Source organism: Vicugna pacos, chromosome 31 (assembly GCF_048564905.1).
Source record: "Vicugna pacos chromosome 31, VicPac4, whole genome shotgun sequence".
NCBI lineage: Eukaryota > Metazoa > Chordata > Mammalia > Artiodactyla > Camelidae > Vicugna > Vicugna pacos.
Window position 1 is genome coordinate 25,502,531 of NC_133017.1, and position 14,363 is coordinate 25,516,893.

The 14,363-nt window shown below is 48.3% G+C and overlaps 1 protein-coding gene across 6 annotated transcripts in view; it reads right to left on the minus strand.

Annotated features, from left to right (window-relative positions):
* The window catches only part of SECISBP2 (SECIS binding protein 2), a 38,568-nt gene extending 24,283 nt beyond the window's left edge, over window positions 1–14,285 (minus strand). For 2 of the 6 annotated variants that reach the window (XM_072952671.1, XM_072952667.1), the window contains exons 1-7: window positions 14,153–14,285; window positions 13,001–13,149; window positions 7,857–8,106; window positions 7,260–7,380; window positions 5,764–5,993; window positions 2,548–2,629; window positions 841–1,046 (exon numbers count right to left, since the gene is read on the minus strand). In XM_072952671.1, the coding sequence (XP_072808772.1) occupies window positions 841–1,046; window positions 2,548–2,629; window positions 5,764–5,993; window positions 7,260–7,380; window positions 7,857–8,106; window positions 13,001–13,149; window positions 14,153–14,188 (1,074 nt within the window). In that variant the 5' untranslated portion in view covers window positions 14,189–14,285. Of the gene's footprint in view, window positions 1–840; window positions 1,047–2,547; window positions 2,630–5,763; window positions 5,994–6,063; window positions 6,163–7,259; window positions 7,381–7,856; window positions 8,107–13,000; window positions 13,150–14,152 lie in introns of those variants that run through there. The other 4 variants (XM_072952670.1, XM_072952668.1, XM_072952672.1 and 1 more) reach the window with 4 other exon arrangements.
* Between the last annotated feature and the right edge of the window lie 78 nt (window positions 14,286–14,363).

Sequence of the window (14,363 nt, forward strand, 5' to 3'; positions counted from 1 at the left end):
AGGCCTGCTAGACAGCCTGCACCCAGACGCCGGCAGGGTTTCAGAGCTGGCCAGTCTCCGGCCAGTCTCGCCACCACCTCCTGGGCTCCTCAGATGTGTGTGCATATAGCTGTGGGGAACAGGCACACAGGTCGGACTTCACTGTAACTGTCACCAACACAGATTCCCTCGATCAACCAGGCACAAACGCACAGCTCCTGTCTGTCTGGGGTGGTCTAAGACACTGTGGATATCAAAAAGTATCCTGATACTCAAAGACAGGGAACCAGCACACTCAACAAATATGACCATATTTCAACCAAAAATAAATCAGTACACAGGGAAAATCGAGCACAAAATCTAGCCCAACAAAAAAGGCTCTTCAAGAAACAAATCTAGAGATCAATAAAAATCGCAGCTTAAAAATATCTGAATTGACAGGAAAAAACGGGTTCTGAAATGCTATCTTACAATAAGTAAGTTGCAATTAACGAAGAATCAGTAACATACCAGATGATCGTGATGGAATACAACTATTCTGCTACGAGTACCTGGCAGGCAAAAGCCATGTAGAATTCAGCAAAGGCTGCAGCCCTTTATAAACCAGAGCAAAAGCTTCTGCCAGCATCTCTTTTGAAGAGATCGAAACGGCCCACAGATCTAAAATGCACATCCTCGCTCATGTTTAAGCTACCACTCGTGTCCCTCGACTGAGATCTTACTCTTTTCTCAAGACGCAAGTACAACCAACTCAGATGAGTGGCTACAGCACAGGCAGAAACACTTCCGCTTAGCGTCTGAGAAAAAAGGAAGACTATCTGGTCGCGCAGGAAAGCAACATAATCAAAGTGTGACGCATACCTTTCTCGCAGGATGGGCAACGTGTTTCTCTCTGTAGGAAGGAGCCGAAGATAAAACTTCAGAAGACGACATACTACCATTTTTAGGATCTGCTGATGAAGCAACCATCTTTAGGTTTATCATGGAAGTAACATTTTTAGGGGCTGGTGACAGTTCTGTAGATAATGTCTGCCGAACAACATAACCCATTGGTGTCCAAGATAATTCTGCTCAAAGATAACCAAAATTGTTGAACAATCTCAACAGTAAAATAGAAATTACTTAGAAACTCCAAACATGCATCACATGAAGTACTCAAGAATACAGTTAAATGAAGGTATTGTTCAGAACGTTCTCTTGGCGCCACTAAACTTGTTTTTCGTCTTGGAACATGCATGCCGAATTGACTTGCAAGGGAGCTGATTTTCCTAGGCACTGTTCTTTTAACTGGGAGGTGCGGGTGGTAGGCAAACAATAGTTTCCGTTAAAAAAAGACAACAATCCACAACACATCCACGTGGCAAACACACAGAATTAACAAGCTAAAGATCAGACTGTGGCCCTACTAACCTGGATGTGTACCTTTAATATCAGAAGTCAAAGATCGCTAGACTTCAGCTAGCACGATAACTGGTCAATTATTTCTTTTTACAACACAGGCATAGCACAGTTTCTTTTTAGAACAGCACTCCTTAGGTGCCCGTGAAACTCTACATACAGACAAAACAAAAAGGCGTCCATCAGGACACGGGCAGGTCACGCCAGCAGCCTGCGGCCAACCCACTACGGGTGCACCACAGAGCTACGCACCCTTACTGCCACTGAAGTGAAGCACTCTCCTAAACCACACACCTACCAAACACAGTAACGCAGGAGAAAACACACCCGGGAATGAGTCCAGAATAGTTCTGTAAAGACGTCGTCCGTCAGGACAGGCCAGTCATATAAATTTCGGAAGCAAAAGCCACTGAACGCTCAACCGCACACGGCTGGGCCAGGTCAGGACGGGACGGCAGCTCTCAGAGTGGGCTCCGAGGCTGCCAGGACCCTCCCAGGGGTCCCAGTCAGGAGCGTTCTCCTGGTAACAGGAGCATGCCGCCCGCCTTCCCCGCTCTCCCCCGAGGGGGTACAGCGGCCGTGCCACAGGGAACAGTGAAACAGCCGAGTGCGAAGAGGGCTACTGAGCCAGACGGTAAAAAGTTGTGCAACATAACTGACCAGTTTTTTAACTCCGGAAAAGAGCTGTTTTTCTAATTAAAATGTGCTATGTCAACGTGTACTGGGTTTATTACTGTTACTTTTAAGTGAACTGGTAAATATTTTGTCTCAGTTTCAACTTCAGATAATACGAATGTGGACAGTTATCCAAGTAAACAGGAGCTCTCTGGGGTTTTTAAAGGGTGTTAAGGGGTCCTGAGACCAGAAACTTTGAGAACCACGGGCACAGGTAATGCTTAAGCAAGTAGTCATGTCTGAGTTCAGGGAATGTCTCACTTAACGGGACAAATGTTTCGTTTAGAATTTTCTACTCGCATCTAACACTCCTTGTGTCTGGATATGCGATCTCCTTTACTTCAGTCTTCTAACAATGATGTCGGTTTATCAACAACCCATCGGCTGCCTCAAAGAAGGGTTAGCACAAAAACACTTCAGTTGCAATGGACTAAGAATGAACTGAGAAAGCAGACAACCGGATCTTCTAAAACCGTATTCGGCAGCCACTCTTACCTCTCGTGCACGAGGAGGGACTGGCAGCAGCGCTAGCAGTTACAGACTCGGTCGGGTTATTGGTTTTCACCACTATTTCGCCCTAAAAAGCAAACCAGTTATTTTCTTACCATTTCAAACTAAACGTGAGTCATTACTTTTAAACTATACAGCTTCCTTTGTCATTCTTTAAAACCTGCAAAATGTACGTTAATTAAATATTCCAAACACATCAGCAGGGAATATGAGAAGTCAAATTCTTTTCTTCTGCCAAATTTCACTCCCTGGAGGAGAAACCACCTACTGTCTACAGCTTAGCTAGCTTCATTCTACGTCTCTGCCTAGGAGATAAACATCTGTGTGTCATTTCTACACAGCTCTCAATAAGGAGATCACATTACACGTAACAGCAGGTAACTTTAACATAAACGTATCATCAACAATTTCCAAGTCAGCACATCTGTGCCTGCCTGACTCCTGAAGCCACCTGCCCCCAATGAACACGCAAGCCCCCTCACCAAAGCTCAAAAACAAATCCCTCACGACGTCTACAGAGGCAACTACAAGCCTTCTGATGCGTACGCTCTTTTGTAGACAGGAAGCCGCCACACGCGAGCAACAAGAGGCGCCAAACAACACGGGGGGACGTGTGAGCACATTAAAGGAGACCTCAAAGTGACTGGCTGCACCCAAGGTGACAGGAAATTGGTAAATTCAAACTGAATGGATTTAAAATAAATTCAGAAGTTCATACATGTACCCATTTTACCATTTCATGACATCTAAGTCTAAAAAAAAAAACCGTCCAGCGGCCAAGACCACCGACTGCTGAACACACGTGCACCGCTTTTCTGTCTGGGGACGGGAATCCTGGCAGCCTACGAGAGGTGTTTCCGGATAGTGTAAAGGACCTGTTCTAAACTAGGACACAAAGCCACTACCTTCATTAAAAACAAAAACAACGCAAAATCTTTCAGTCCCCGGCCCCCCCGGGGCAGAGCTCACTAAGGGACTGGAAATGCCTCCGTCACCCCGGGCCCTCCTGCCCCAGCGTTCCCCAGACTACGACCCACAGCTTCCCTCCAGAGAACAGGTGTGGCTTCCTGGGCGGACAGGTGTCACTTGCTAAGCTGCAGGCTCCAAATTACTGCCCAATAGACGCACATCACACACATCTTGCAGGAAGCGCCACACAGAGCAGCGGCCCCCTCCCGGGAGCTCGGAGCTGCCTGCTCCCACCTGCTGCAGGACTGAGGATTCCTGCCTCTGAACAGGCTCTCGGTGATTTCACTACGCTACCAAATGAATGCAAGACAAGGGCCATCTGGGAAGTGAACTTTTATCTTCAATGGAGCATTTTTGGAAGTTTGGCAAAGCCGAAGATGCTACTCTCCCTTCTATCAGCGTCCTTCTCAGCTTCCAAAACACCGGGCTGTCCCGGAGGAGACGATGTGGCATCAGCATGGCTCTGCGGAAGTGAATGCACCCTGAGAAACAAATTCTCATCTGGTCCCATCCTACAGGCTGCTCTGTTCTCTATGGAGGTTCGACAGACACGGTGTGTAAAGCAAAAATGTTAACCAAGACAGAATAAACTCATCAAAGGAGGGAAAAAAAGACTAAAACACAGCCTGCTCTTTGAGGAAGTGCAACTTTTATGCACACCAAGGCCAATGGAACACTAGAAATGCCTTATCTATTCAAGAATGGTTGAGCAAATTACGTATTATTGCTATCAAAGATTCAATCCAACAGTTTAGTTTTCGGAAAATATTTACTGACATGGAAAAAACGACGCACAAGTGTTACAACTTCAAGCACAAGCCCATATGTACGTCTCCAAAATTGAGGGGACTGGGCTGTCCCGCAATTGCCACAACATATAGTTGGAAAAAAGTGCCAAACGTGGTTTTCTCTCAGTTGTGCAACTTCAGACAATTATATTCTTTGTTTTTCTTAATATTTTTCTGGTGTTTAAAGATGCTACTAATATAAACAGCAAAAAAAGTTTTCATTTATAGGGAAAATTAAAAAAAAAACTGTACGCACAATTCGAGAGTGTGCACACGTAGCAGGGCAGTGAGCACACAAACCTCCCCACGAAGCGCGGTGGGCCCCACGCGCTGCCCAGACGCGCAGCACTCCCCCGGGACGGGGGGCCCTGCCATCAGGCGTCAGCCGTGCTCCCCAACCCCGGACCCACCGCATCCTGCGCTACTTCTGCACGGCGCTCGAGGGCTGGGAGCGACCCACTGACCGCCCATCACAAAGGCGCAGGGACCGTCAATGCCTCAGCTCTTCCGCACACCCAGCCAGGGCCCAGGAGGCAGTCACGTCTCTGCCAAGTCAAACCAATTTTTCTCCATCGGTCAATCAGCCTTACTTGCCACGGCTGTGTGAAAGCAAAACCCCGAGGTGTAACAGTCCACAGGTCAACGTGTGGAGAATGATTTACCTTTGCCGCTACACGCCACTACCACTGAGACCTCAGGCTCTGGTATCCAGGCACCGAGAGCAGTGCTGGGACAGGAGACGGAAATCCTGTCTCCATTCAAGAAATAACGCAGCTGTGAGCTCTGTTTTTCCTTCATTGTTTCTTCCTTCTCCCTGCCTCCACACGGGGACGTGCCCCAATGAGTCAGAAGCCATTTTAGGGACTTACTAACCCGACAACATTTTCTCCTGAAAGTCTCAAAATCAGTCTGATAGGAAAATGCTTCAATCTGATGGCCTAGAGCTTGGAGATCAAATGTTGACTACAGTGCGATTTAAAATTAGTGAGCAGCAAACAATGCCTTTACTGCAATGAACATTTTCCGCATCATTAATGAGACAGGGGTGCAGATAACAAGCCTGGAAAAACTAGAAGTTATGCTGTGCGATTTTAACATGTTACTATTTGCCCAAAAAAAAAAAAATTCTCCATATTGGAAGAAGCGCTGTGAGAACGCAGTGGCAGAAGCGACGTTTTCAGCGGGCTGTGCGATCGCCTGACTCAGGCTAGAGTCCTCTTCTCCGGAGGCAGCACACAGCTTTCTAGCCACCAGGTAAGACACAACAGTCACACAGGCGTCACAGCCTGACTGTGAACAGGTCAAACGACAGAGAGTCACCCAGGCGTGCTGAGAGGCCCTCCCACACCCAGCTGTGACGCGTGGCGTTTGAGGTGATGGACCTGCGTCTGTGCGTCACCAAGGAGCAAGGAAGAGGGGAACAAGGAGCGGGGGCTGCACTCACCTCTGGCGACGCCGCAGCGGGTTTCCCCACTTCTCTTAGAAGAGAAATGTCGGTGGGGGCGGGGTGTAAAGGCCCCCACTTGGGCGGCTTTTGTGTCTCTGGTCTCTCACTGTTCTCTGGACCCTGCAGTTCAGGAAAATCCAACCTGGTAAATTCAAACTCAGGTTTGGAGGCAGATCCACTTTTTTCAATGATTCTGGATTTCCTGTCTGTTCGTTTATAATAACCATCTGTATTTACAGAATTAAAAGTAGGGGTAAAAATTCAGATGTTGTTTGATGACCGGTACTCAACACTTACACTGCAGAGCAGAACGCCTACTGCTACCGATGAACAACACATACTGCGCCAACAGCCCGATCTTCTGCTGGTGTTGGTGCCCATCTGCGTCACAGCGGAAAACGTAAGTGACCACGTGGGCCACCAAGCAGAGAAGCATAAACACCGCAAATTCTGGGAGAAACTCTGAAGCTGATGAAACAGTTACCTTAACCTGACTGCACGGCTGGACATTTCAATTATTCTTAACACACACTTCAGAGTCCTGTGAGTTTAAGGGCGCCCCAACAAACTTCCTTCAATAGTAAGTTTTCCACATTTTAGCTTGCTGGACAAACTGGAAGGAAGCATGGAGGACTGAACTTACAACCTCTGTCCCATTTTCGGGAAATGACTGATGCTGTAGGTCGCAGTGTCACAAAGCCCCCACACTTTCTAAATTATTTAGCTCTAAGGCTAAAGTTAGTACAGTTAACTGTTCAACCTACCTTTCACGTTACCATGTACCAGATGGTTTATGAGTGAAGTCAATGCAAAGAAAAAACGTATGTAGCAACATATGCTATACATGTAAATACTATGTGTATTACACATGCAAATAAAACGGCAGACCGTCCGCAGTGAGCACACTATTACCAAGGTTCTACGTCTTTACAAAACAGGTGATGGCCGTGAGCAAAGTGCAACAGTGAACGACTTACAGGGAAAGCCCACCACGCAGAAGCACTAACTTTCAGCCCGAGACAGAACAGCAGTTCCCGCGCCCACAGCAGACACGTCCTCTGAGTACCTGTCCTGCCCCAGCCTTGGCATTGTTCAGGGTGGGGTTTAAACCACAGTGAAACTCTCCCACCTACTAAAAAGTGTCCCAACAGAACAGCAGAGAAGCTGCTTCAGGAATGAACACGATCAGACACAGTACGCTGGGTCTAACTGTGACAACACATCTGGAGGCACGTGATTGTCACAGACTTGCTCTGCACCTTCACAGAGGTTCCTGCATAAAGCAAGGTGATAACATGTTAAAGGCATAGCCTAGACCCCACACACACAGCTCCCCTCCTTGGGAGGAGAGGCCTCCGGGACCCACAGGAAGTCTGACGGTCTCAGTTCTTCACGATGAACAAGCCCACAAAAACAGCTGTTCAGAGAACAGTGATGTTTCTGGGGGCAGACAAGGCGGGAAGACAGAACGCTACAGAGTGTGCTCTCTTTACCTGATTTCAAACTATTCTCAGCATGAATGGGCATATGTGAAGCTTTAACTGACTGTAAGTCAGATGATACAGGTCCATCGGTCTTCTTACTGTCAAACTTCTGCTCTTCATAGGCCTTCTTCTGCAGAAAAGATGAAAAAGTAGCATAAACTAAGAAAACTACCACTGTAAAAAAGGCTTAAATTTGCAAGTTCATAAGTACTCATAACTTAACCACGTTTTAAAAAGGTTAGACCAAGTCAAATTTTAAATACCTCAAAAAAAGTTAAGCAGCACTTAAATAACATACAAGAATGAAACTGGGAGCTGGAGATCTGCAGATACTGACAGGCATACATAAAACAGATAAACAAGTTTACACTGTACAGCACAGGGAAATACATTCAGTATCTTGTAGTAGCTCACGGTGAAAAAGAGTATGAAAATGAATATAAGCGTGTTCATGTATGACTGAAGCATTATGCTGTGCACCAGAAATTGACACAACATTGTAAACTGATTATAACTCAATAAAAAAAATAAATAACATGCGAGACTTGACCAGTGCTTCACATTTTAAATGCTAAAGTGACCAACGAAACGAAAACACTTACAGACCTTGAAGAGCGCTTTCGCATTCTGTGGGAGAGGGCACATGTGCTCATTTCGTGGCTTCACTGTCTGAAAACCTCCAAAACAACGGGGCTGGCTGTAATCATACTGGGGGCCAGGCACTCGGCAAACATTCCGTGGAGACTCCAGGGTGTAAGGAGGGTAGGCGTACGGGTGGAGAGTGATCTCAGGAGGGAAGTACTGAGCTGGAAAGGTTGAAGCTCCAAAAGCCGTATCTTCAGTACAGAGCTTCTGTCTAAATAAGAAGGGTAAATTTTAGCTGCAGATTTCATACTACGAACTGAGGAGCCTACTATTTTGCAACAAATAAAATTACACGTCTTATTACTTTTGAGGTCATCCTAGGATTGAAGTATCTCTGACTAAAAGCCAAACAAAACTTCCGAGCACTTTTCGCTTCACCTGCAAACAAAGATGCCTCACTAGCTCTGCTCTTCCCCTCGCACACCAGAAGAGCCCAGGGAGGCCCAGCAGCCTTCCACCCTCACGCGGCCTCTCTCAGCAAACCGCGCCGTCCAGACCGTCCTCCCCGCAGAGCGGGCTTTTGCAGAGCCCCTGCCACCGGCAAGGCCTGCTTCCTGAGGCCTCCGGACGCCCGCAGACAGCCTGCCTGCCCCTTCCCTGATCCAAGGCCACTGCCACATCCTGTCCTTTGCCGGCTTGCGGTCCGGGAACCACACGTCCCGCAGACGAGACAGAACCACCTGTGAACACCGCTACTGCTTCAACTTGCTCGAGCTACCAGGCTAACCCAAAAGGAAAGTTAACACTGACTTCAGCAAACGCGGTACAAGGCTAGAGGTTCCAGCCACTCTGCAGGGCAAGCTGATCCAGCGACGAAATGCTGAACACTGGATTAAACACAAACCACAACCCTTTCACTCCCACGAATGGGCTCCAGCAGGCGTTCCGGCGACTTTCCACAGCTCAAAATTCTCCTGTAGCAAATCAGCGAAACCCCAAAACGTGCTGGCCCACCCCGAAAGGCAGGACGCGCCACAGCTCACGAGGAGACATCCCACTCGGTCTCCCAGCCGTCCGACTGTCGGGAGACACGGGAGGAGGCGTCGCTCACCAGAATTTCCATTCGGCTGCCAAGCGAGAGCCTGCGCTGAAGTAGAAGGGAGTCCCTATTCAGACACGAGACCCACGACACCCTCGTGAGCGTGTTCCCTAGTCCTGCTTCCACGCAGCACTGAATTACAGACTGGCTGGTATCACTGTCCACTGAGTCATGATATTTTACAGCAAGTTCAGATCTCGTAAGATCTTTTACTTACAAGCAATTGCTTCTAGCAGTGAAGTATTCCTAATTAAAATCCCAATGAACCGTCTTTCACTGACTGACCTATTTTTTGCCCCAAAGAACACCTGGCCTCCTGCTGCTTTTAGTTGAGAAGAGAAAGACTCAAAGCTTCATTCCGCTCTCCAGATGCTAATACTAGATGTCAATCTGTTTCATTTTGTGAGATGCTCAGAAAATTTAACGAAGGGGGGACGGATGAAAGTGGAGGACCTGTTCTTCACAAGAGATGGGCAAGGATGGGTTGGCAGCAAACATAGTTTAAAAGACCATCCCAAGTCCTAAAACTGGATAAATGAACAAACCAACAAAATCTAGGTAAAGGAGGGAGGCGGGGGGTAGGCAGGATTTGGCGTTGGTTTTGAAGGCTGTTGTCACCTAGAAAACGTTCATCTGTGAATCAGGAGACCCTGGCTTGGGTCACTCTCTGGTTTTCTACTTTGGACAAGTCACCTGGGTTTCTATCCCCTCACTGGTCCTTCTTCCTCTAGAAAGTTGGTATTTTTCCAAGGCAAATACAATTACATGCAGAGAACAAGACATAACACAAAATCTGGCACAGCCAACCCGCAGCACCTGCTGGGGCTCCAAACAGCTCATCTCTAAAATTCCATTTGCCACGAACCACCCAGACGGCCCTTAACCACAGCAACATGCTTCCTTTATGCCCCATCGTCTCATCCCGCCCCCCTCTCCTTTCGATACCAGCAGCTCGCCTCCTAAAGTAAACCTCCCCTGCTAATCTCTAGCCCCACTCCCCTTCCCCGTCACCACCACGGTTCCCAGGTCTCCCAGGACCTCCTTCCTCCCAGGCTCAGTAGCCCCACGGCATGGCGTCGGCTGGGTCTGGCCCCTCCATGACATCACCGGAAACGCTCCACCAGCCTGGACTTGGCGCCCCCTGCCCTCTCCGTGCTCCCACGTGCCTCCCCAGGGCCCTCCGCGGCGCGGCCCCCTCTGCACTGCCCCGTCTCACCTGTCGGACCCCCATTGCTCTGCTCAGGACTTCCCTTGTGTGCCTGAGCTCCAGGGCTTTCACTGCCTGCAGCCTTCTGTCTCCAACTTTCAGGTCGCTCCCACTCACCAGTCTCCTCGCCCCTCATCCAGCACATGTAAGTCCAAAACTTTACACCTGGTCCCCAAACCAGCCCCCTTGCCAATCTGTGTTCTGATGAGTGACCCCACACATCTTCCCACGTATTCCACTGGAAACTGCCGGACCTTTCCCACCAAACCCCGGATGAACCACAACTGAACCCTTTTTTTTTGCAGCAGCAGCAGCAGCAGCAGGTCTCCACGTACTTTCCTCCCTACCTTCAGGGCCTAGAACCCAATCCAAGCCTGCTCGTCCCTCTCCCTGACAGCGGAACCAGAATCCAGGAGTGACTATCACGAGCCCATCCGAAACACACCCTATTTCCTACCAGGGACACGAAACTTCTCAGCTGTACCACGCAGGCTTCCAGGTGACTAAAGGCAGCCCCCTTAAACTGGGGGGCCTGGCTCCTCTGCTGTCTCCCAAACAAATCTTGCCTCTGGCGCCTCTGCCCAGGCCAGGGGCTGTCAGGAATGCAGCCACCCCTCCACCCAGCCCCCGGCATGAGCTGCGCAGACTGCCGATTCTCACAGGCGAGAAGCTCACTTAAAGGCATCCACTGGCGCTGTGATTCTCACAACTGCAAGACACTGAGAAGATCGACTTCAACAGCAACAGCAGCTCTGGGGAAGACGACAAACTCAGGTTAGAAGAATCGCAGGCCCCCTCTGGCTGGGGGCTGCCTGGGTTACCTGGACAAGCACTTCTAGCCTCGGCTTCCCGTCTGTAAAGGTAACACCACCCCTGCCTGCCAACCGCATGGATTGTGGCAAGCACACAGAAGCGAACCCAGACAGTGATTCCCAAAGAAAACACAGACGTCCCCATGCATGTGCCGCACCGGATCTGTCACAAAGCATGCACTGCGACCATCAGCAAAGCCGTCGTCCAGGGACGTCCCTGGGAGCAGAGAACCTGCTTTGTCTGCATAATCCCCGTTTGTTCATTACACCAGTAAATACTCAGTTCTTCCCAAACACGGCCCATTCTATATTCTATATACCAAACACTTCTGCTGGCACTTGTCTTACCTGTGTTATAGATCTGGAGGAGACCGGCAGCACACTCTCTCCCGTCCCCCCAGGTCAAGTCTGTGTAAGACCGACAAAACGTGGAGCCCAGCTCATGCACTAGTCTTTCCCCCTCGGAGCAACTAGTGCTTTTCCATACAGTAGCCTTTTGATAATTAACTCCAGATGAATAAATGAAGTCCCCTGGAGTGCACTATTAAAGGTACGAGAGGTGGATATTCGGTAAAAGGTCATGCCCCTTCTTAAGGACACACAGAATTAGGCTGCTATAGTGGAACAAGTAGGAAAGAGGACGTATGTTTGTTACAGAAAAAAAGCTCCTTTATTCGAGGCAGCAAGAGATGGCCATCTAAATGAAATCTGACTACAGCAATGCAAGTCTTCACTTACACTCAAATTGACCATCTTAGATAACCAGTTCTCCACGGTGTAAAGTCTCACATGTCACCCCCACCCCTGTCCCTTCTAACCTTGCCCTTTGGCTTCATGCTTCCAATTTTTTTTTTCTTGCCCGGCAGGAATACTGTCAGGCAACCTTTTCCGTGGTTATAAACAATTAAACAAACAAACAAACACGAAACCTATGAAGGAGTAAGAGGTTAAGAAATATTTTTTGTTTTTTGTTTTGGGGGGGACTAGGCTTATTTACTTATTTAAATGGAAGTACTGGGGGTTGAGCCCAGGACCTCATGCATGTTGGGCATGCACTCTGCCACCGAGCTATACCCTCCCCGAAACATAATTTTTAAATTCAGCATTATGCATCTTGGAGCCTCTGATCACTTTCTATTCATGCTACCGCCAGAATGCTGCTTCAGCTACACAAATGTTCTCCACCTTTACTCTGGGTCACTAGAATCTCTCCCATCAGATGGCTTAGAGTCCTTGTCACGGAGTGAGACACAACTTGTATTTTGTTACGTGACCCATCCAAGGTAGTGAAGATAGGATTTTTACATAAGCAAAGGCGATTCATGCCCTAAAAATAAATCTACAAGAAATCTACACAATTTTGTAAAAAATTTAATACTTATTTTTCTAAATTCAGCTAATAAAGGAAATCATCTTGTAAATACCTAGAAAATAAATCCTGAGAAGGAAAAAAGAACCCTTATAGGACAATATAAGCCTTCTTTCAACTCAAGTCTAGAAGAATTTATAATCAAAATTTATAGAATCCATTTCCACAGGACATGTACAAAACAAAACAAAACAGCAAAACTCAGCAATTTCCAAAGAATTATCTAACGCAACGGCAGCCATGGTTGCAAGGCTCCACTCTGTCGCCGAGCAAGACTTCTCAATGTTAAGCCCTAAAACCAAGCAGCACATTTACTTACTTGAGCTTTCCTTTGCCCCACTTCATCGCCCATTTGATAAATGATAGTTTTAAACTGTATGCACAAAGGAACTGCACTTCCTACTAATAAATGCAATGCAGTCTCCATACTTTCTTTGCCCAAAATAACCCAATGAGTACGGAAAAAGAAAAGGAGAGTCGAAGCTCCAGCTTTTGGTGCAGGACACAGTTAAGGTGTGCCACTGCCTCAGACCCTTCCTGGCTGGGAGCATCTTCGCTACTTGCTCTGAAGACTCTAATGTGTTAGCTGCAACATACATCAAAGTCTAGCCATCATCCAAGCCAAGCAATAAGCAAGAAAACCCCCAGGTAAGGCAAAACGTTCAGAAGCATACATACTCAGGCACTGGTAGTTCTTGGACACATGGATAGTATGTCGTGGCTGCACAGCTGGGGAAAACTCGTGCTTCTGACGACTCCGACCATGGCACACCGAGCCCAGCAAATTTGGGGACAAAAGGTCTGACATCTGCCGACAACTTGATGCCCTGAGGAAAAATAGGGAGGTTCTGGCTACATAAATTCTGAGATAAACTAAAATGAAAACAAAACAAACAAAAAAAACCCTCTTAAAGAGAGGAAGCCGGGGAAACGCTTAATCCCAATGCTGCTGTTCAAATACTTCTGCCTAGCAAAGACAAGAATTTGTTTGCTAACAATTTCTCCCCAAAGGCTTTTCCACTAGAAAAAGCAGCCTACCACATATTAAAAATGAAAAATAAGGACCATCAATTAAATTGGGAGTAAAATTCAACTTAGACTGTATAGTTAGAACCCACAACTGACGTTTCCTTAACTTCAACGTGGAATACGGTAGCTTACCTCTCTCGGCCAACAGGGACCCTCGAACTTAACTGCAGCACTCAAAACACACTGTAGAAGCTTATTTCTATTAAATTTCTCAAAGAACGTAAACAAAACACTTGCTTTTCACTCAACGAACCACTAGAAGTTGTTCTGTTGAAACGCAAAGGCTCTGCTAGAAAATCTCTCAGGAGATTTTCGTCATAATACTTATATATATAATATACATAATATACAATACATAATCGTCATAAGCCGTTGGAATTTGAACATACAAATCTGTTGGCTTTTTTTTCCTTTCAGCTTTTAGATCTGTCTTGAGAAATTCACTTTCAGTAACAGTTTATAATCACGCTTTTTAATGCGTTTGAAAGCCGATTTATGCGATTCCCAAGGCTCCGTGTCTAGAGGTTACGCTGAACACGTCCGGCAGACTTCCGCTTCATAGAGCGTTTTAAGTCACTCCTGCCCACTAGCGCAGTGGGCCCGCGCGGCCGCGCAGCCCCTACGCTGCCTCGGGACGAGGGGCGGTTTCCGTCGACGGCGTCCGCCCGGGGACTGAGGACGGCGGCCGCCCGCCCCGACGCCCCCCTCCCCCCGCTCTGTCCGCCACCGGCCTCCGGCCCGCGCTCGGCCCTTTCCCACCCCGCCCGCGCACGAACACCGTTCCGGGGCAGCCATCCTCACCTCGCCCGCGGGCTCCCGCGGCCCCTCCGACGCCATGGCGGGCGGCTGGGGGCAGGCCGGGCCGAGGCCAGCAGCCGCCCCGTCGGCCGGCTGGACCCAGGCGCGACGCTCCTCCTCCCTGCTTTTCCGCTTTCGGAGGAGACGCCTGGAAGTGCGTCACAAAAACGCGCCCCGGCCCACCCTGCTTCCGGCCGGAAGTGCGCGCGGCAGC